At 42.7% G+C, this 21,004-nt stretch overlaps 1 protein-coding gene across 1 annotated transcript; it reads right to left on the bottom strand.

Moving 5' to 3' along the window:
• Window positions 1-9,990: 9,990 nt before the first annotated feature.
• On the bottom strand, window positions 9,991-19,562 carry LOC147447524 (uncharacterized). The gene is made up of 4 exons (XM_086523630.1): window positions 19,370-19,562; window positions 18,999-19,219; window positions 10,519-10,992; window positions 9,991-10,239 (listed from the first exon to the last, which is right to left on the bottom strand). Exons 1-4 carry the CDS (start codon window positions 19,560-19,562, stop codon window positions 9,991-9,993), a joined length of 1,137 nt encoding a protein of 378 aa, XP_086379756.1.
• Window positions 19,563-21,004: the final 1,442 nt, after the last annotated feature.

The raw sequence follows: 21,004 nt of genomic DNA, 5'->3' as shown, positions 1-21,004 counted from the left end.
TGGAGTCACATAAAAGTATCAAACTTATGATACCACTACTTGAATGATTTCTTTAAACCATAAAAACTCTTCTTTCGTCTGCACACCAAATATTATGTTTTTTTCTGCACAAACCCTTCAAGTTAATGGATATAAATCTTCTCAATGAGATCACCATGTAAGAAAGTTGTTATTACATCCATTTGAACTAGCTTCACATCTTCTATAGCAATTAATCCAAGAAACAATCTTAGTGTCACCATTTTGACCATTGAAGAAAAGGTTTCCTTAAAATCTATGTCATACACTTGCTTGAATCCCTTAGCTACTAGCCGAGCTTTGTATTTTCTAACATGGGATACAAACATACATTTGTAGACCCACTTACAAGGCAATGCTTTCTTTTTTTTTTGACAATAAAGGGAAGTAGAAGAGGGGACTCGGATACCACAGAGAGAGAGAGAGAGAGAGAGAGAGAGAGAGAGAGAGAGAGAGAGAGAGAGAGAGAGAGAGAGAGAGAGAGAGAGAGAGAGAGAGCATTGAACACACATATATGGTGAAAAAGAGACAACTCTCTACTTCACAATAGCACATTAGTTTGTATGTGTGGCTCAAAATTGTATATCTATACAATCAGAGGACATAAACTAGTGATGGGTGGTAGGTGCTCAACCTACATGGTCAGAAACCCAACATCTCTCACTTGATGACCAATGCGGGAGGCCGTGAAACTATACAACCTGTATAGTTAGTGAAGAATACCACATCTTCACCCAATGCCCACCAACTAAATACAGTGCTTACATTGATTGTTTAATACATTCCTGTGCATTTGCTACATTCTCTACTTATGTATTTTCACCAAGTCATGCTTCTTGTTTTCCAGACAATCATGACTGAAGTGATAATTCACATAAATATGTTTTGTGTTTGCATCAAACACATAATTCTTAGCCAAGGCAATAACACTGTCTCTATCACATCGTTAAGAATTGGCATATTTTGCTCTAGTCCAAGATCTCCCACTAGACAAGTAATCCATATAGCTTCTTTTCATACTTCACTTAGCTTCGGCATAATCTACCTTTGTAGTGGAAATTGGCATGTAGTATTGAAGAACGAATCTCCAAGAAATGACAAAACCAACAAAAATGTAGATCCAACCAATCGTTGCTTTATGATTGTCAACATAGCCTGCATAATCATTGTCAAGATATCCCCTAATGGATGACTCACCATGACCATAGGATAATTGTCTATCTATTCTGCCACTCAAGTATGTGAGAATAAATTCGGCAGCATCCCAAAGCTTATTTCCAAGATTTTACATGCACTTTCCAAGTTTGTGCATACACTTTCCAACAACTCCCACTGCATATGCAATGTCACGTTTTGTAACCAACATGACATACATGAGAGTGCCACAAGTTGAAGGATAAGGAACCTTAGCCATTGCATATTTTTCCTCAATATATTTGAAACAATCATTTTTTCTCAGTTTCAAATAGGCATGCGATGAAGTACTCAATGACTTCCCCTTTTATTGAACCACTCAAGAATTTTTTGCATAGACTCTTTATGAAATATGTATAACAATTTGTTCTTACAATCTTGGGTAATGCACATACCCAAAATATGACTGGCATCACCCAAATCTTTCATGTGAAGCTGACTATGTACCTTTTACTTTAGGTCAACAATGGCCTTTTTAGAATGACCAGCAATGAGCATATCATCCACATAAATAACAGGCACAATAAGTTATCCATTCTACAATTCTTTTCACATAAATACATGGATCCTCAGTACTGCGCATTTTATCCTTGGAGTCACATAAAATTATCAAACTTATGATACCACTGCCTGGATGCTTTCTTAAGACTATAGAGACTCTTATTTAGTCTACACACAAAATGTTCCTTGTCTTACTGCAAAAAACCTTCATGATCGAGATTACCATGAAACAAAGGTGTTATTACATCCATTTAAACAATCTCTAGGCCCTCTATAGCAACTAGTCCAAGAAAAAATCTTAGTGTCACCATTTTGACCACCACTGGAGAAAAGATTTCCTCAAAATCTATGCCATACACTTGCTTGAATCCCGTAGCTACTAACCGAGCTCTGTATTTCCAACATTGAATGCAAACTTACATTTGTAGACCCCTTTACAAGGTAATGCTTTCTTCATTTTTGGCAATGGATTTGAATCCCAAGTTTTGTTCTTTTTAATGCTAGATAGCTCACTTTTTATCTTGCGAGTTCCCACTAGGTCTTATCCTTGGCTAGCATGGCTTCTTTTTAAACAATAAGGCTCACTATTTGAATTAGGGTTGCAGAGAACGCACACAGCTTGGAGAAGACGAAGGAAGCTCAAGGCACACAATAGAGAGTGTGTTACTTAGTGTGCAATGGAAATATAGATAGCCCTAGAGTGATGGGCGTATATACAATGCACGGGGGGGAAAACCTCCTAAAGAGGGAAAAAATGTCCCGGCGGTCCTAGTGTGTTCACACACATCACTACCACATGTATATGGTAACAGATCCCCCCTGGAGTGATGCGGTGAACGAGAGCTGGCACATGAGTAAAGGGAAGTGCCATGCGCTGAGGACATGATCAGTCCACAAAGGGGAGTAAGCCCAAAGCTTTGCGGAAAGCTTCAAGCTTCTTGCGAGACAATGCCTTTGTGAAAAGATCTACAAGGTTGTCCTGTGTTGGCACATAATCCAAGCTGATCTCTCCTGCTTAGAGCCTCTCCCTGACATAGTGGTAATGCACCTCAATGTGCTTTGTGCGAGCATGAAAAACTGGGTTCCTCGCAACTGCCAATGCGCTCTGACTGTTAGTGTAGATAGTGTTGGCAGTGTCCTGTCCAACACCCAAATCATCCATAAGGCATCTGAGCCATACACACTCAACCGTAGCTGTGAAGACTGCCCTGTACTTAGCCTCACAACTCTAAGTGGCCACAATAGGTTGCTTCTTGCGCAACCATGATATACATGAACTGCCAAGCATGAACCAAAAACCACTTGTGGACACTCGCGTGTCAAAACAACCAGCCCAATCTGAGTCCGAAAAAGCATGTAAGTCTGGCGACAATGATCCCCCCTTGGGATAAAACAAGCCAAGATATAAAGTGCCACTAAGGTAGCAAAAAATCCTCTTGCAGCCTGCCAATGCTTAGACCCTGGGCTATGCATAAATCTGCTGACCTGTGATATTGCAAACTGAATATCTGGCCTCGTGTTGCATACATAAATGAGGCAGCCAACAACAGTTTGGTAAAGAGTGACATCAGCAGGATCGCCAGCATCATGTAGACTCAACTTCAAACTTGTTTCCATGGGAGTGGCAATAGGTTTGCAATCCTCAAATCCAAACTTACATAGCAATGTCTCTATGTAACTTTTCTGACACAAGGCAATACCACCATCACACTGCTTAAACTATATACCCAAGTAATGATGCAACAGTCCCAAATCTTTCATCTTGAAAGTAGTATTCAAATCAGCCTTAAATTTAGCAATATGTCTCTCAGTGGTCCAGTGATCAGCAAATCATCGACATAAAGAACTACAATGAGAAATACATCATCCTCACGCTTTACATACAATGTGCTTTCTGTTGGACTGTTACGAAAGCCTCGTTTAACCAAATGAGTCTCAGCTTTCTCATACCAAGCACGAGGAGATTGCTTCAACCCATACAAAGACTTCTTACATCTACACACTTTGTCCTCTTGTTACATCTCACAAAACCGCGAGGCTGCGTTACATAAACTTCCTCAAATATGTCACCATTCAAGAAAGCAGTAACAATTTCTGATTGATGTACATCCCAACCAAAATAAGCTGCCAATGCACATAGAAAACATACAGTAGTCATACGACAAGTGGGAGCAAAATTCTCTTCATAATCTATGTCTTTTTGTTGTGCATAACCTTTTGCAAGAAGTCGAGCCTTATGGCAATCGATCTCACCATCCAGCTTGCATTTCAATTTGTAAACCCACTTCGTACCAATGGCCATTTTGCCAGGAGGCAAATCACATAAAGTCCATGTGTCATTTTCTATAAGTGCATCATATTCTGATTGCATGGTAGCCATCCAATTTTCTGAATTCTGTGCTTCATCAAAAGACAGAGGCTCCTCAACATCATGTAAGCTAGACATAGCCAAAGCATAACAATCTGATGCATAAGATGCATGGCGAGAGCCTGAATGAGTACGACTAGACAAAGGTGCATACAATTTAATGTCACTCAAAGTGTGCACCATGCAGCCATTTTGGCATACCTCTAGACTGCTCATTTTCAGCCCTTTCCTCATCAAGTACATCATGTACATCTACATCAGTAATAGGCTGATCTAAAACATTTTCAGAAATCCCCATAGGCTGTACATTTGCCTCATTGGAACTTACATTCGTATTTCCACCCCACTGAAAAGAGGCAACAAAGTGTCATAAATGTCCTATGAGCTTACATTACTCTCTCTAGTACATGACAGCAAGGGCTAAACATAATCTTCCACAAATACTACATCCTGAGAAAGCAGAATACGTTTTGTTTGTGGATGATACAACCTGTAACCTTTGCTTTCAGCACTATAACCAACAAAAATACATTTGACAGCCTTATCATCCAATTTTCTGCGCTACACTTGTGGCACCAAAGCATATGCCAAACAGCCAAAAACACGCATTTTCTCAATAGAAGGCTTTCTATCATGCCATGCTTCATATGGAGTAATAGACTACAAAGATTTCGTAGGACACCTGTTAAGTACATAAGTGGCACACATGATGGCCTCAAGCCAAAAAGAATGCGGCAAAGCTTGACTTTTGACCATACATCATGCCATTTCCGTCAGTGACCTGTTTTTCCTTTCAGCAACACCATTTTGCTGAGGTGTATAAGGCACTGTACATTGGTGTTTTATCCCACGACTAGCCAGAAATGCATTAAATTCATGAGACATATACTCCCCCCCTCAATCGGAATGGAGGGTGCCCATAGTACATTTCGAGACATTTTCAGCCATAGCTAGAAATTGTTTGCAGCACATAAAAACTTCGGACTTTGCTTTAAGCGGAAATACCCATGCATGCCTGGAGTAATCATCAATGAAAGTCACGAAGTACAGGTAGTTTCCCAAGGACGGAGTTTGCATGGGCCTACAAACAACACTATGCATCAGCTGCAACCTGCATGTGGCCCGAACTGAACCATCCTTTGGAAACTTAGAACACTGCATCTTACCCAAAATACAACCTCCACAAACATGTTTGACAAGTGCTTCATGAGGTGGCAAAGAAGCAACCATATCAGATTTCTGCAAACGCAGCAAACTGGCAAAATTCAGATGACCAAAACTGCATGCCAAAGTTTTGCATCTAAAATAGCCCTTGAATCTGCAACAGCATTTGCAAAATTTTATCCACACTTGTCATACAAAGTGAGCTTATACATCCCACGGCACAAAATCCCAGATGCAACAATTTCATCACCAAAACTGAGATCATAAACTGTACATCTGTCATCCACAAATTTGACTACAAGTCCAAGTCTAGCAAGTGCGGACACAAACAAGATATTCTTCTTGATCCCAGGTACATAAAGTGCATCAACAAGTGTGAAGGACGTACCATTAGCAGCAGTGAGCACAATCTTTCCAACTCCCTGAACCGGATAAGACGCATTATTGGCACAAGTGACAGAATTCCCATGAGGGACAGACTCGAGAGAGGTAAACAATTCACGATGTGAGGTAATGTGCTTTGTAGCATCACTGTCAAAATACCACACATGTGAATCTGTAGCAATTGACAATCATGCATCATGGACAACAGGATTGTAAGTGCACTTTGCGCTAAAAGTCCATTCTACACCAACATCAGCGTCATAGTCTCCTTTCACAGAAGACTCAACAATGGCTGCATTTGTAGTTGAACTTGCATTTGTAGTGGAACCACCCTCTTTCTTCTTAACCCCTTTGGCCTTCAGCTTAGGACACGACTTGATCAAAGTATCATTAGCTTTACAATAATAACGTATCTTCTTTTTGCCCTTATCACTAGAATTGCCAGATGAAGTGCTGCCAGCAGAAGCATTAGGAACAAAAATTTTTCCACTCGCAACAGAACCTTAATGAAGTGGCTGCATTGTTGTTACCACCCTTTCTTTGAGAAGCAATAAAAGCATGTTCAACTGCACGCTGCCTAGTCTTATTTTTTCTAGAAAGTGACTCTTACAACAGCAATGTGCATAATGCATCAAACTTGACAAATTCTGGATTTCCTTGGGTCATAGGTCTCCAAGTACTAGCAAAAGTCTGGTAAGAATCTAGTAAGGCATCAAGAACAGTCTGCAAAAGGGAACTGTCTGAAATGACTTCACCTGCAGAAATAAGTTGCTCATTGATATCCTTGACACTAGCAAGGAAAGTGTCCATATCATCTTCCTCATGCATAATCTTCGACTCCAGCTCTTTACGCTGTCGGGGGATATGTGTTCGCTACGTGAGCCGGGCAGGCATCGGGCCTCTAGCTGTGGGAGGTGTGAAAGAGAGAGAACAAGAGACAATGACATCTCTGCCAATCACCGCAATCATTGATTAATTGATTAAAGCTTTGAGTACAACTTAATTCTTAGCCAAGGCGGGCTGTTAGTAGCACCGTCACTCAGATCATCTGATAACTAGGAGTTTACGCTCCCATTCACAGGATTAACCGGTCCATTAACGACACCGGACTTAACAAAATGCTAATTCAATTTCTAGCCTGATGACGGTGATGGAAATTTTCTTTTACTGCTTTATTTTCTTCAAGTTCCGTTGGATTCTACAGGCTTGAATTCAATTCACTTCCTCGATCATCAAACTTCAGTTATTACCTAAGTGCATGCCTTCTCCTCTCTTGCTTTGGCTTGCTCTAGCCTCGCATGGAATCCCCTCTTGCTCTTGCTTGCTCAAGCTTCGACCTTGATTCCTCCTCCTTTCCTTCCGTTTGCTTTGCTTCCACTCCCCTTGTTTACTTCTTGTTCAAGCTCAAGAGGGAGAGAGAAAGAATCTTTGACTTCCTTAGGCTTCACCTTCTTCAAGCTTGTTACCTACAATTCCCTTCGCCAAGAGCGAGATCCTTTATCTTGCCGAGCATGAGAGCGAGAGAGAGGTATCTTTAGCCTTCGTTCCTTGCTTTGGTAGCCAAGGTCGAGAGAGAAAGAGAACTCCTTGCTTTGATTGGAGATCGAGAGAGAGAAAGAGCTCGCCTTCTTGCTTAACTCACCTCCTCGCATTGGCTCCCCTCGTCTTTTGCTTGCTATCTCCCGAAGTCGCTTGCTTCGGCTTAGGCCCTTGCTTCGTTCAATCTTGAGAGGAAGAGCTTTGCCTCCTCTTCTTCTCCTTCGTTAATCTCGAGAGGAAGAGCTTTGCCTCCTCTTCTTCTCCTTCGTTAAGCTCCTCCTGAGCTCCCTCCACCTTCACGTATTTATGCCCTTTTTATCTTGCCTTGTCGCTCTAGCACGGACCCTTCGAGTCTTTCTTTGAGCCTTGCTTCGGTCATCGCTAAGCTTTTATTCGCCCTTCAATACGAGAGAGAGAATGAGAGGGATGGCAAGCCCCCCTTGAGGTCGAGAGCCTTCCCCTCTCTTGCTTCGTTCACCTCCTTGCCTTGGTCCTCCTTTTGCTTCATCTCCCTCAAGCTTCTCAAGGGCCGAGAGAGAGAGAGAGGAAGCTTGCTATGCTTCTCTTCAACATGAGAGAGAAGAGAGAGCTTTGCTTGCTCAAGAGCGAAAGAGAGGAGAGCTTCGTTTCTTGCTCCCCTTGTGTCGGTGGTAGATCGAGAGAGAGAGAGAGATTGGCTCGACCTCCTCGCCTTGTTTCCTTGTTAACCCTCCTTGCAACTCCTCGAACCTCCCTTATCTTCTCCTCGCTTATGCCCTAAAAAAACCCATATTTTTAATAACTCTCCTGAGTAGTGCCGGTGTCACTGACGTGGCATGAATCGGCTCCATGACGTGGCCGGTCGGATTCCGGAGCAGCGCAAAATTTTCCAACATCAGTGCCGAATCTCTGCACAAGGAGATGCTTAGCGATTTTCGCTTTAGTGGCACACTCGTCAGAGTTTTTCCTGGCTGCCATCAGCGCTTCTTCTCCTTCTTCGTCTTCTCCTCGCTGCCAACCCTTACTCGCCATGCATTTTTCTTTTGGCTTCATACTCAAAAAGCCCTAGTGTATTTTGCCCAATGGGCGGCCATACCTTAAGTGGGCGGCCTTTTTATTTAGGGTCATGGGCTTTGACCCTTCATTCTTAACGGTACCACATTTGGCATACATTTTGGCACTACCTTACCTACAGTCAATGCATTCCGAGAGGTCACATTCCGAACATGAAGCTCATGCAATTTTCATACTTTATGAGAACACCAAGCTTGGCATACATATAAGCTGTCATAGTGATGTTGGTGGCAATATACCCTGCTTAGCAATGCACTGCAAGAGATAACATTTTGGTCATATTCTCCTTGAGCACTTACTCTTTTGCATCCCCAAAGCGTGGCTGCAGCTCATTGACCGAGCGGACCGGAGTGGTACGGAACCGGCCCCTGGTGAATCTTTATCGGCCAATATCTTGGCGACCGGGACTCCGATCACTGATCTGAAAAGACCGAGGCACTCCAGAAAGTGAGCACTTCAGGTCCGTGCATTCATTTCTTTTCTGTCACCTCAGCTACAGTTGCCCATTCTGGTACGGATCTGCAATCGACTTAAACTTTAAACTGCCATAACTTCTTCACCGTAGCTCCAATCGACGAGCCATAAAGACAGGCCGGTAGAGCACTTCAAGCACTGCAGTTCTAGATCATAATCTTCCTTCTGTGCTTACTTCAAGCATAATCATTTTTGGCATCATTGAGAAATCTGTTGGCCCTTTTAAGCCGCATCTGGCATACATTAATCATTAAGCTTGCCCTGTTATCAAGCCCTGATCACTGTTCACTTAGTCAAGTAGGATTTCAATAAGCTTGATCTGCATCTTCTTGGCATATTTTTTAGCATGGGAGAGGAGCTGCACGACATCCACCCCCTCTGAACCTGCACAGCCTTTGGTCTGTGCCAACAGAACTTCAATCTGCATCTGCTATAGGTACCTTAACCTCTTTGCCATCATCAGACTCAAGTAACTAGTAAACATATGAAAAACAAAATAAGGCTTATACCCTATCATCAATGTTCTAGCTTAAGCATTAGGTAGCTGCCATCAAAAATCTCTGAACCTCATCTGTCGTATCTTCAAAGCATTCAATCATGGATAACTTGTTTAGTGAACCCCGCCATACTCAAGTGTTCCAGCTACTTATGCACATGGCTTGACCATTAAGCTCTCTTTACGGAACCTTGTCAAGCTCAAGTATGTCTTACTCTGTCTGCACACGGAATGGCCGTCAAGTCCTTTACTTCAAGTTCTGTTAAGCAGAACCAACTCAAAAGATGTGAAGATACTTCATCAACTGTCCAAAGAAGTCAACTAGAAGCCAGCCATGTAATCTTATTGACTGCATAACCGAAAACTCTTACTTAGCATAGATCTAGAAAACAAAATCTTGTACCATGCAAGCTGCTACAACAGATAAGTGGTACTCTTTGAATCAGCAAAACTGGCACTTTAGTAGCCCCTGGGATCAAACGAGAACTCAATCATTCGTCCCATTGTGAGCATTCCTTTAAAAAAATTTCACCATCCTCTAGGATCATAGGGAAAATACAAGAATTTCCAATTATTAGAGCATAAGCATAAATTAGCCCACAAATCCTCATACAAACCGCCTGGATCATATGGCATATAAAGTAACTGACAGCAATCATATCTAGCATGATAACCTCCTGGGTCATAAGGTAGTGGATGATCATATTTCAAGTATATTGCATCTCCACAAACTTTCTCGTAGCATAGCAACAGAAAGTCCCAAATTCCCATCATAGCAGAACCCAGAGGAAGAATGAATTCAATCACTATGGTTTCCCAAAATATAAATCTGCATTTGTGAGTCATTGAATGCCATCACTTCATTTGATAACACAAATGCTGCATGGATGGATTCTGTATTAGGCACAAACTCTTCTAGAGCCTCATCCAAAAGCATCATAAGCTCTTCATCATATGTTGTAGGATGTTCTTCACTACTCTTGTCACAAGGAACTTGAAATTCCTCTAGTGCATCATCAAGCAGATCCATAAGCTCCATATCTTCCTCCTTGGAGGAAGATATGGAGCTTATGGATCTGCTAGGTGGTTCCTCCTTGGAGGAAGATATGGAGCTTATGGATCTGCTAGGTGGTTCCTCCTTGGAGGAACCACCTAGTTTGTGAGTATTATCACAGGAAACCTCATCGCTTGTTTCATACATAGGCACAACTTGTTCTGGCAGCTTCACACTCCCATTCAAATATCTTTCCACTTCGATAGCACAAGTCTCAGCATGCATTACAAAGATAGCATCGATTTCTTTTTCCATAGCATCGTCATAGAAAACCCTGTAACCTGTAGCAGTCATAGACTGATCATCATCCATCACCCCCTCTGAATATGCATCTCCATAATCATAATCTTTGTCTTGGTTCACATCAAATACATATGGTTGAGCATCAAATACATCTACATCATCACCAATGTCCTGAAATGTAGCCATAGACATAAAACCCTCTTGTATAGCATCATCCACAGCAATTGCTTTTGCATGTAATGCTGCATAAGCATTCTCTTCATGTTCTACACCCAAACAGCACTCCAAATGGACATCCACATCACATATTGACTCTGAGAAACATGTTTCTTGATCACTGCTAGCAACGATGCTTGTATGCAAACCATATACTGGCTCTGAGAAACCTGCTTCCTCATTTATGTCACTTTGAGAGGATATGACTACATGCTTAGCATCCATAGAGTCATATCTGCTTTGGAATAAAGAAGACAATCCCAATCGAGCATAAACAGTATCTACTATCACTACAAGAGGTTGTGTGCTCTTGTGACGCTGTTAGCGACGGAAATACACTGGGTTTTTATAACCCCCGACGTCGCTAATAGCGTCGCTACGAGAGCGTCGCTATATGCGATGCTATAGGCGTCGCTATAAGCGTCACTATATAGAGGCGCTCATAGCGACGCTCATAGCGATGGTTATAGCAACGTTTACACAGAAGTCTATAGCGACGCTTATAGCGACGCTCCAGAGCCATAAATAACGACGGTTATAGCGACGCCCGAGAGAAATTTTTTTTGGTGACAGGGCATTGAATGCCCTGCCACCCATCAACCATAGTGTACTTGATTCACTTTTTAAAAAAAGTGCAAGGGTAGATAATAGACCCAAAATAGTCACCCACAAGATGCATTGTTTGCAAAATTGACAAGCGTAAAATTGACAATTGTACACATCATAGGCAAAATGAATTGATTGGAAAATGTAATAATGACAATTGTACAACATCATAGGCATAAAGAATTGATTGGCAAAATGAACTGCGGTGACAAATGTAATAATATACATGGTTCAAAAAGACGTATAAAATCTATCTAATGATACATAAGCTATGAGAAACCCTAAACTAATGCTATCTAGCTACGACTAAACCGACGTCGTCTAGTCAGACGTCTCATCGCGTCCAAGTGGCGTATCTGTCGGATTCTGCAAAAAAAGACAATAAGACAGCTTTCAGTAAGTATAAACATATAACGACATTTATAAAACAATACAAAAAATAGAAAAGAGTAAACCCTAATACTAACCATGCCGCCGCGAGAACTGAGAATGTCCATCAGGGCATTTAAGCCCTTCCTGCCTGCGTACTCGCGCTCGTACGGTGTGGGATCACGTCCTGTCATTGACCACTGTCAAAACATACAAAGATTTCATTATGTTAGAATTAAAAAACTCATAAACCCTAAACTATCGAACATAAAGAGCAATGCGAAAACACTTACAAAATCGGCCTCAAATGATGCCCATCCACCGCTCCCCAAGTGGTGCGAGCTCCCTGCCTCTACTCGCGCTCTGGCTGCATCCTTTTGTTGCTTCCACTTGTTGGGATTCTCGCGCGCTGCTTTCTTCGCATTCTTCCAATCTTCTTTGGCCAGCCACTTGGCCTATTCCACCCATGCTTGATTGCTTTTTGCACTTCGGAACGCTTGTGTTTGCAGTATTCGCGCATTCGAATCTTCATCAGGTCTTCATTGAAGTGCTGATCCCGTGTTGGAACGGGAAACTCATCATGAAGTATGCTGATGACTCTGTCTTTTAAATCACTTGGTACTTCACTCCATTTGTTTAGTATGTAGTGTTTAAACAGCTGAGAGCAAAGACCACGCATGCGCGAGATCACCTTCTTGCCGTCATCATCCATGATGATGCCGCCGCTGAAGTCGACGGAGTAACGCAAGCCCTCTGGCCGGTGACGCGTGAACCTGGGTGTCCCGGCAAGGGTCTCTAGCAGCGTGTCGATGGGGGTACGGACGTCAGGTGTGTCCACCGGCGTCTGGGGCCCGCAGCGAGGAGTGTCGAGTGGGGTGGCTCCTGGCGGAGTAGGTAGAGGTGTGTAGCTGCTAGGAACAGTCAGCCACGCAAAACCTGGCATAGATAGCGATGTTGTGGCTAGTGTGGGGGCGGCCAAAGAAGGGGAGGGTAAAGAACCTCGTCGAACACGAGGCGGTGTGGAGGCATCGGCGGAGGAATCCCCACAACAACCGCCATCGCCACCACTAGAGCGCCGGTGTCTAGACGAGTGTGAAGATCGTCTCATCGACACCGAAGCTTCGGAGCGCACCGAATGCTCGGAAAGAGAGGGAGATGCGGATGGAGTAGGAACGCGCGATGATGCGCCAGAGCGATGACACTCCACGTACCACTGTCTCTGCTGCGGTGACAAAGAAGAAAGAAACTCCTCATCATCCATACCTGCATTAAACACACGAATATTTAAACTTAATATTGAATGAATAGAGTAGACAATGACGCAAAGACCATTAAATACAATGACGTAATGACGCATATAAATACAATGACGCAATGAATTGAGTGATAGAAGAGGCAAGTCGAAAACTCAGAATTTTCAATCAAAAGATGTGAGCGCGAGTAGAAAAGAGCGTTATACACCATGGAAGGTACTTAGAGAGCCAGAGCTTTTACAACACGGAGCAAAATTGTTCAAATACAATATTTGTGGCTTTAAGAGATCTCTCTCTCATCCTCGCATAACTCAGCATAACCTCCTATATCTACATAGAGCTCTCCGTTTAAACACATATCCTCTATTTCATTTTGTAGCTCCTCTACATGCACCCCATATAGAGTAGTAGCATCATGATGCTCGTCTGGCACCACCGCAGTGGCTTCTGATTGAGCATCTTCTCTGATCTCCTCCATTGATGCCGTTGTGATTGGCACATGGTAGCCTTCATACGTCCTTGCACTACGAGGGGCTACCTCTATGACGTACCACCAGTTTGATGTAGACTTTGTAGGATGAAATATTACCTGCCAGAGCCACATAACTTACATGAGAGCTTTCAAGCACATAACTTGTAAAAGGGGGATGTTAACTATTTACATACTTACTTGTTCACAATGCTCGGGTAGTACGAAAGTGTCTCTTAGGTCAGTCCATTTCTTAGTAGAATCCACCTCAAGAAAACCAGACTCTCCTCTACGCACAGTAGCGTTGCGACCCTCCATGATTATCTTGAACCATTGCACGTCGAACAAGTCGACAAAAAATCCTCTATAATCGATCCTCAAAATCTCTTGTAGCGTGCCGAAGTAAGTGAGTTCCGTCACCACAGGATCCGCATCAGAGGAACGTCGTCGACTAGATTGTTCAAATTTTGCCATGATTCCACAATCTTGAGTAAAACGCTTTTTGTCGATCCGTTCCACCCTAAAATGTTGACCTTTACACCATGCTATTGTGTATGACTTATACTACAACGAACAAAGATTATGAGTGGCCGTTCAAACGTTTAGAAATAAAGTCACTAGCTAGTCGTACATTGCAAACTTACCTTGGTCGCGCAACCCCGAGAGTACTCCCACTCTTCCTCAGTCACTTCGTCACCGCATTGTTGTGCGCTTTTCAACTGGTTGTGCAACCATCTTAAGCTCATGAATGTTGGTAGGCTCTCCAGACCCGTCGGATAGTGAAGCATGCAAAATCGGTTGATTTTAGCCTCTAGATCTTCCGTCATCTTCTTCTCAACACCGAGATTGCACATGACAATCCCAGATATACGCTCATCATCTATGGGCTTTATCAAATCCGTCTAACCACTCTCCAATGTACACTAGGGACTCTGATACCAACCAACCTTCTGCCATGCTACCCTCCGGACGTGCCTTTTGACGCACATATCCCTTAAGCGTTTTCATGAAACGTTCTAAGAAAAAGAACATCTATCTGGAATGAACTGTGCCAGCTATTTCCACCTCATCAACTATGTGAACAAGAAGATGCATCTGAATGGTTAGCATGGTAGTAGGAAAATGTTTCTCAAACATGCACACAAGCTCCGCAGCATTTAGTTTGGCGAATGGTATGGAGTCTACGTTGATCTCCTTTTGTGAGATCCATTGCACCAACTTTGCAAGTTTGTAGATTGTGTTACGGATGTCAAGAGACAAACATCCCTCAATGGCAACCGGTAAAATAAACTGTAAATTATGTGCAGCAATGATATTAAAGTCCACATTTTATGCAATGATATTAAAGTCCACTATGAACGTACCTGACACATTTTATGCCAATCGTGTGACTTCAAACGGGTAAGCTTTCCTTCTTTAGTAAAACACGTTCGGAGTGAGTTCATTATGCCAGTGGGGGTCTGCAAAGATCGAATGGTCTCTTTTACTTTGCGTTCTTGGGCTCCTGTGAAAATCCATGGTGCTTTAGGGAGTTTTATCGATCCATCAAATGCTGTTTGCGGCCAATATTGCTCCATACGATCCACATTTCTAAGGTCAACTCTGGCTCCCAAAGTATCTTTCTTGCCGGTCAGATGGTCCCATAGTAGATTACTCACATTCTTGAATATGTGCATTGGATCGAGCAAGTGATTGATCATGAGTCGGGGCCAGTATGGTAACTCGTACCATAGAGATAGTCTCTTCATCCCTGGAGGCAATCCGTCATCGCACATCTCCTTCTGCTCTAACCATGCTTGTGCAGACATCCTTGGTGGCTCTCTTCCCAAAAGCCGTCGCGTAACACATGATTCTCTGGAAGATACGCTTGATGACCTTCGTAGATTTGCTTCTTCAGTGAGGGTGCCCTACGTGCATTCAGTCTAGGTCCACATGTGACACATGCTCTGTATCCGCTTGTTTGAAGCCCTGCATGTATACACATGATAATAGATCAACTATGGGAAAAAACAAGATTTACAGTGTCTGAGTGAGGAGTGTCAATAGATCACCTGAGCATTCTGTTAGCCTGGGATAGTCATGCATGGTCCACATTAGAATGCCTCTGATCAAAGCATTCCGTCGTCCTGTGTTTCGGCTCATATCCACCACCTCTATGCCAATCCACAATTGTTGTAGCTCTTTCAATAGTGGACGAAGATACACATCCATATTCCCCACTTTATATCGCCCTGGCACAATCAACCTTAGCCATAGGTGCCCCTTCTTCGTAGTCAACCACGGGGGAATGTTGTAGTTGACGATGACAACGGGCCATACACTGTAAGATGTTGATCTTTGACCAAATGGATTTACGCCATCCATAGCCAGGCCTAAGCGCAAATTTCGAGCTTCCCTGGCAAAATCCGACCATGTTCCATCTATATGTTTCCAGGCTGCGCAATCTGCAGGAATTCGTAGCATACCATCCAAAGATTTATTCTCCTCATGCCATGATGCTAGGGCGGCCATGGACTTACATTCGAAGAAATGCTTGATGCGAGGAAGCAGAGGAAAATGTCCCAAAACCTTTTGTGGAATTTTTGTCCCGTGGAGATCTACTCGATATTTTTCGGAATCACATTTCGGACACTTCTCCATGTCTATGTATTCCCCTCTGAAAAGAATGCAGTCATTAGGACAAGCGTGGATAGAATTGTAATCCATCCCCAAGTTTCGCAAAATCTTTCTTGCTTCATCTCGAGAATCTGGCATCACATTGTCAGCTGGTAGTATGTGCTCTTTCAGCAATCTACACAACATAAAAATATGATACAGTCGTGTAAAAATCTATCAGATCATTATACATTTAGAGTTTTATTAAAGTAAACTAATTGTAATAGATCACCTGAAAAGCGCTGTGACGCTAGTGTCACTCCATCCAAACTTTGCCTGCATGTTGAGAAGAACCAGGAGTGCTTTCAATCTAGACATACGTGCTCCATTATACAATGGCGTATCGGCTTCACTTTTCATATCATCATAGATAAGCCTTTCTGAATCCATGATCGTCTCGATCATTTCATCAATCTCGGGCTCAAACATTGCCTCGTTGGGAATGTGCTCTGCATGATCATCCCCCGAGCTGTCAGAGGCTACATCTTGTGGCCTCACATATGCTGCTTGACCAAAGCGCCTGCGAACACGTCTATTGGGTTGCAAGATTGCTGCTTGTTGGCCAGCGTTAGAGTCCGACGAGTTATAATTGGCAACAACTCGATCTATAATAGATGGATCGAACTCACCAAATTCGCGAACGTGCTGCAAAGAAACACGTCTTGTCCGTCGCACAGCATGCTTGCATTGATTACAAGGACATAAGACCCTCGTTGAGAGATAGGTGTTTCGGTTGGACGGTCCCACATCCTCGTCACTACTCATAATGAGGATAAAACACTTATAACCTGGACAACAAATTTAATATTTTATTGGCATTCTTCGTCTTATCTCTCTCTCTCTCTCTCTCTCTCTCTCTCTCTCTCTCTCTCTCTCTCTCTCTCTCTCTCTCTCTCTCTCTCTCTCTCTCTCTTTACCTCACATTCTCTAGTCATGTCCAATCCCCGCACACCTCGGTCTAGAGGTGCACGGAGATCAGAACCACCGGGTTATAATCTCGTCTTTATTGGTCAATACCTATATTTGTGGGTACAAGAAATCTACAGACCCACGTCTACATGATACTGCATGCAGTGGACAAAACCCCTTTGCCTCTTCTCTAGCTGTAGCACTTCACAGCATCTTAACATCTTTTCACTGTTCGTCTAACTCTAAACCCTAAACCGTAAGTAATTCTTGCGTGGACTCGATCTAACGTAAATAAGCGTAAATCTAAATAAACGTAAATCTAACTAAAAATAAACCTAAATCTAATTTAACGTAAGTCTACATCTAATCTAATCTTTAACGTCTTTTGGGATAGTTTGCTACGACGTTAAAACTCTCTTCTTCTTGTGTGTGTGTGTGTGTGGGTAAACCTAAATAAACCTAAGTCTAATCTAATATAACATAAATCTAAATCTAACGTAAATTATGTTATATTAAAAACAAAGAACTAAACTAACAGGGATTATAAGAATCTTAAAACTGATTTAACACATAATTTTTCACATAACTCGGCAAGAGTTGGCATTCTCATCACTAAAGATGTGAGAGTTAACTTTCTGCGGTGACGCTGCCTCATCTCCATCCACATCTGACGACAGCAATTGGCCCTTTGGACCGTTCTTGCTCTTGTTACTAACTTTGAAGTTGCTGTTGAATGACTAGAGGTTGTCTAGATGGTCATTGTCGGGGATGTATTGACTCTTGCCGCCCTGAAGATCCACCTTCTTCCCTATCTTCTGAAGACATTTCACCAGTACTTTTCGATCGACGGAGCCCACCATGAGTGAAGGCAGCAATACCCTATATTCCATTGAGGGCTTTCTTCACCCGCTTCATGCAGGCATCGTAGTCTATGGAGACCTAAATCTAATCTAATATAACGTAAATCTAAATCTAGCGTAAATAAACGTAAATCTAACTAAAAATAAACCTAAATCTAATCTAATTTAACTTAAATAAACCTAAATCTAATTTAACGTAAGTCTACATCTAACCTAATCTTTAACGTCTTTTAGGACAGTTTCCTACGACGTTATAACTCTCTTCTTCTTGTGTGTGTGCGTGCGTGTGGATGTGTGTGCCAATAAAAAGAGATAAATGGTATAACCTTTCTATCACCCATGCCAAATATGATAGATTGGTTATGCCATTTGCCTCTTGAATAATAGGTCTTGAGTTCAACTCCTCGTCGGCTAGATCTTTAGGTCTTTTAATTTTAATTAGTTTCCTACGACGTTAAATTAGTTTCTCTCTCAATGTGTGTGCGTTTTTTTGTTTATGCATGTTTTCTCTCTCTTTTCCTCTCTCAATGTGTGCGTTTTTTGTTTATGCATGTTCTCTCTCTCTTTTCCTCTCTCAATGTGTGCGTTTTTTGTTTATGCATGCTCTCTCTCTCTTTTCCTCTCTCAATGTGTGTGTGCATTCTTTGTTTATGTATGTGCGTTTTTGTTTATGTTTGTACTCTTTCTCTTTCTCTCTCTCTCTCTCTCTCTCTCTCTCTCTCTCTCTCTCTCTCTCTCTCTCTCTCTCTCTCTCTCTCAAAAACACTATGTGTGTGTGTGTGTGTGTGTGTGTGAGAGAGAGAGAGAGAGAGGGAGAGAGAAAGAGGGGAAGGGAACATGAGAGTGAGGAGAGGGAAGGAGCATACCTAGCTCTCCTTCCTCTCCTCGTGTGTGTGTGTGTGTGTGTGTGTATGTGTGGAGAAGAAAGAGAGAGAGAGAGAGAGAGAGAGAGGGAGAGCGTTACCTGTTCCTTGCTTGAGGGCGCCGAAAAACTCAGATCTGAGATCTGAGTTTTTGGGCGCTCTCTGTTATTTTTTTTAGCCCATCCGGCGTCGCTATGAGCGTCACAAAGTTACTTGTAAATTTGCGACTCTCATAGCGACGCCGGGATTTTTTTTTTTTTGAGCGTCGCTGTGTGAGCGTCGCTAATATGAATAGCCTCTTGTAGTGTATGAAATCATCATCTTCATGCAATAATGTCTCGTCTTCCAGAAGACATGCATCAATAACAGATTCTAACTTATCTCGGATAGAATATTGATCACCTGTATGATATGCTTTTTGCATTAAGAAAAATGGCTCCTCATCTTGTCTGCTTTCAATTTTTTGAAGCTCCAAGTCTTTATTCACTGAGATCCCCTCTAAAATTGCTTCTGCAAAAGCATCCCAATTATCTGCATATGTTCTTGCAATAACTTGAACTTGCTACTTAATATTGTCACACACAAGCTGTTCAAACTCTGTAATCATCTGAACTTCTGGCACTCTTTCATGCTTCATTTCTTAATCGTAACACTCTAGTTAGCCTTTTGGATCATACTCACCATCAAACATTTGTCTTTCATCGCATACTGCATCCAATGCTGCATTTAAAGCTTCTTCTATCTCCTTCTTTTTCTTAACGGCTTCTACTTCATGCAATGATCCTTGAATCACTTGCATCATCTTGGAAAAATCTCGAACTCCTGATTTGCCATTAGAAACATGTGTGATAAATTCTTCAAATAATTTCTTCATCTCCGCTGGAATCTCCATCTACATCTCCCACCCTGGCTTGTTTTGCGTCGGGTTCACCAAAGATGTCGGGGGATATGTGTTCGCTACGTGAGCCGGGCACGCACCGGGCCTCTGGCTGTGGGAGGTGTGAAAGAGAGAGAACAAGAGACAATGACATCTCTGCCAATCATCGCAATCATCGATTAATTGATTAAGGCTTTGAGAACAACTTAATTCTTAGCCAAGGCGGGCTGTTAGCAGCACCATCACTCGGATCATCTGATAACTATGAGTTTACGCTCCCATTTATAGGATTAACTAGGCCGTTAACGACACCGGACTTAACAAAATGCTAATTCAATTTCTAGCTGATGACGGTGATGGAAATTATCTTTTACTGCTTTATCTGCTTCAAGTTCCGTTGGATTCTATAAGCTTTAATTTTATTCACTGCCTCGATCATCAAACTTCAGTTATTACCTAAGTGCATGCCTCTCCTCTCTTGCTTTGGCTTGCTTTAGCCTCGCTTGGAATCCCCTCTTGCTCTTGCTTGCTCAAGCTTCGACCTTGATTCCTCCTCCTTTCCTTCCGTTTGCTTTGCTTCCACTCCCCTTGTTTACTTCTTGTTCAAGCTCAAGAGGGAGAGAGAAAGAAGCTTTGACTTCCTTAGGCTTCACCTTCTTCAAGCTTGTTACCTACAATTCCCTTCGCCAAGAGAGAGATCCTTTATCTTGCCGAGCATGAGAGAGAGAGAGAGGTATCTTTAGCCTTTGTTCCTTGCTTTGGTAGCCAAGCTCGAGAGATAAAGAGAACTCCTTGCTTTGATTGGAGATCGAGAAAGAGAGAGAGCTCGCCTTCTTGCTTACCCTCACCTCCTCGCCTTGGTTCCCCTTGTTTTTTGCTTGCTATCTCCCGAAGTCGCTTGCTTCGGCTTCGGCCCTTGCTTCTTTCAAGCTTGAGAGGAAGAGCTTTTCCTCCTCTTCTTCTCCTTCGTTAATCTCGAGAGGAAGACCTTTGCCTCCTCTTCTTCTCCTTCGTTAAGCTCCTCCTGAGCTCCCTCCGCCTTCACGTGTTTCTTCCCTTTTTGACTTGACTTATCGCTCTAGCACGGATCCTTCGAGTCTTTCTTTGAGCCTTGCTTCGGTCCTCGCCAAGATTTTCTTCTCCCTTCAATACAAGAGAGAGAACGAGAGGGATGGCATGCCCCCCTTTAGGTCGAGCGCCTTCCCCTCTCTTGCTTCATTCACCTCCTTGCCTTGGTCCTCCTTTTGCTTCATCTCTCTCAAGATTCTCAAGGGTCGAGAGAGAGAGAGAGAGAGGAAGCTTGCTATGCTTCTCTTCAACACGAGAGAGAAGAGAGAGATTTGCTTGCTCAAGAGCGAAAGAGAGGAGAGCTTCGTTTCTTGCTCCCCTTGTGTCGGTTGGAGATCGAGAGAGAGAGATTGGCTCGACCTCCTCGCCTT

Source organism: Adiantum capillus-veneris, chromosome 11 (assembly GCF_014529385.1).
Source record: "Adiantum capillus-veneris isolate H3 chromosome 11, ASM1452938v2, whole genome shotgun sequence".
NCBI classification, from domain to species: Eukaryota; Viridiplantae; Streptophyta; class Polypodiopsida; order Polypodiales; family Pteridaceae; genus Adiantum; species Adiantum capillus-veneris.
Note: the sequence above shows the minus strand (reverse complement) of the source record. Positions and strands in the feature narration are given on the sequence as shown.

Bases quoted from the DNA above. Each gene is read 5' to 3' on its own strand.
- LOC147447524 (XM_086523630.1), bottom strand. From the start codon at position 19,562: ATGAAGAAATTATTTGAAGAATTTATCACACATGTTTCTAATGGCAAA. The intron at 19,220-19,369 runs GTGAGTATGATC...GAACATATGCAG, and splicing joins TGAAAGACAAATGTTTGATG to ATAATTGGGATGCTTTTGCA. The intron at 10,993-18,998 runs ATACACTACAAG...CCTCTTGTAGTG, and splicing joins TGCATGAAGATGATGATTTC to ATAGTAGATACTGTTTATGC.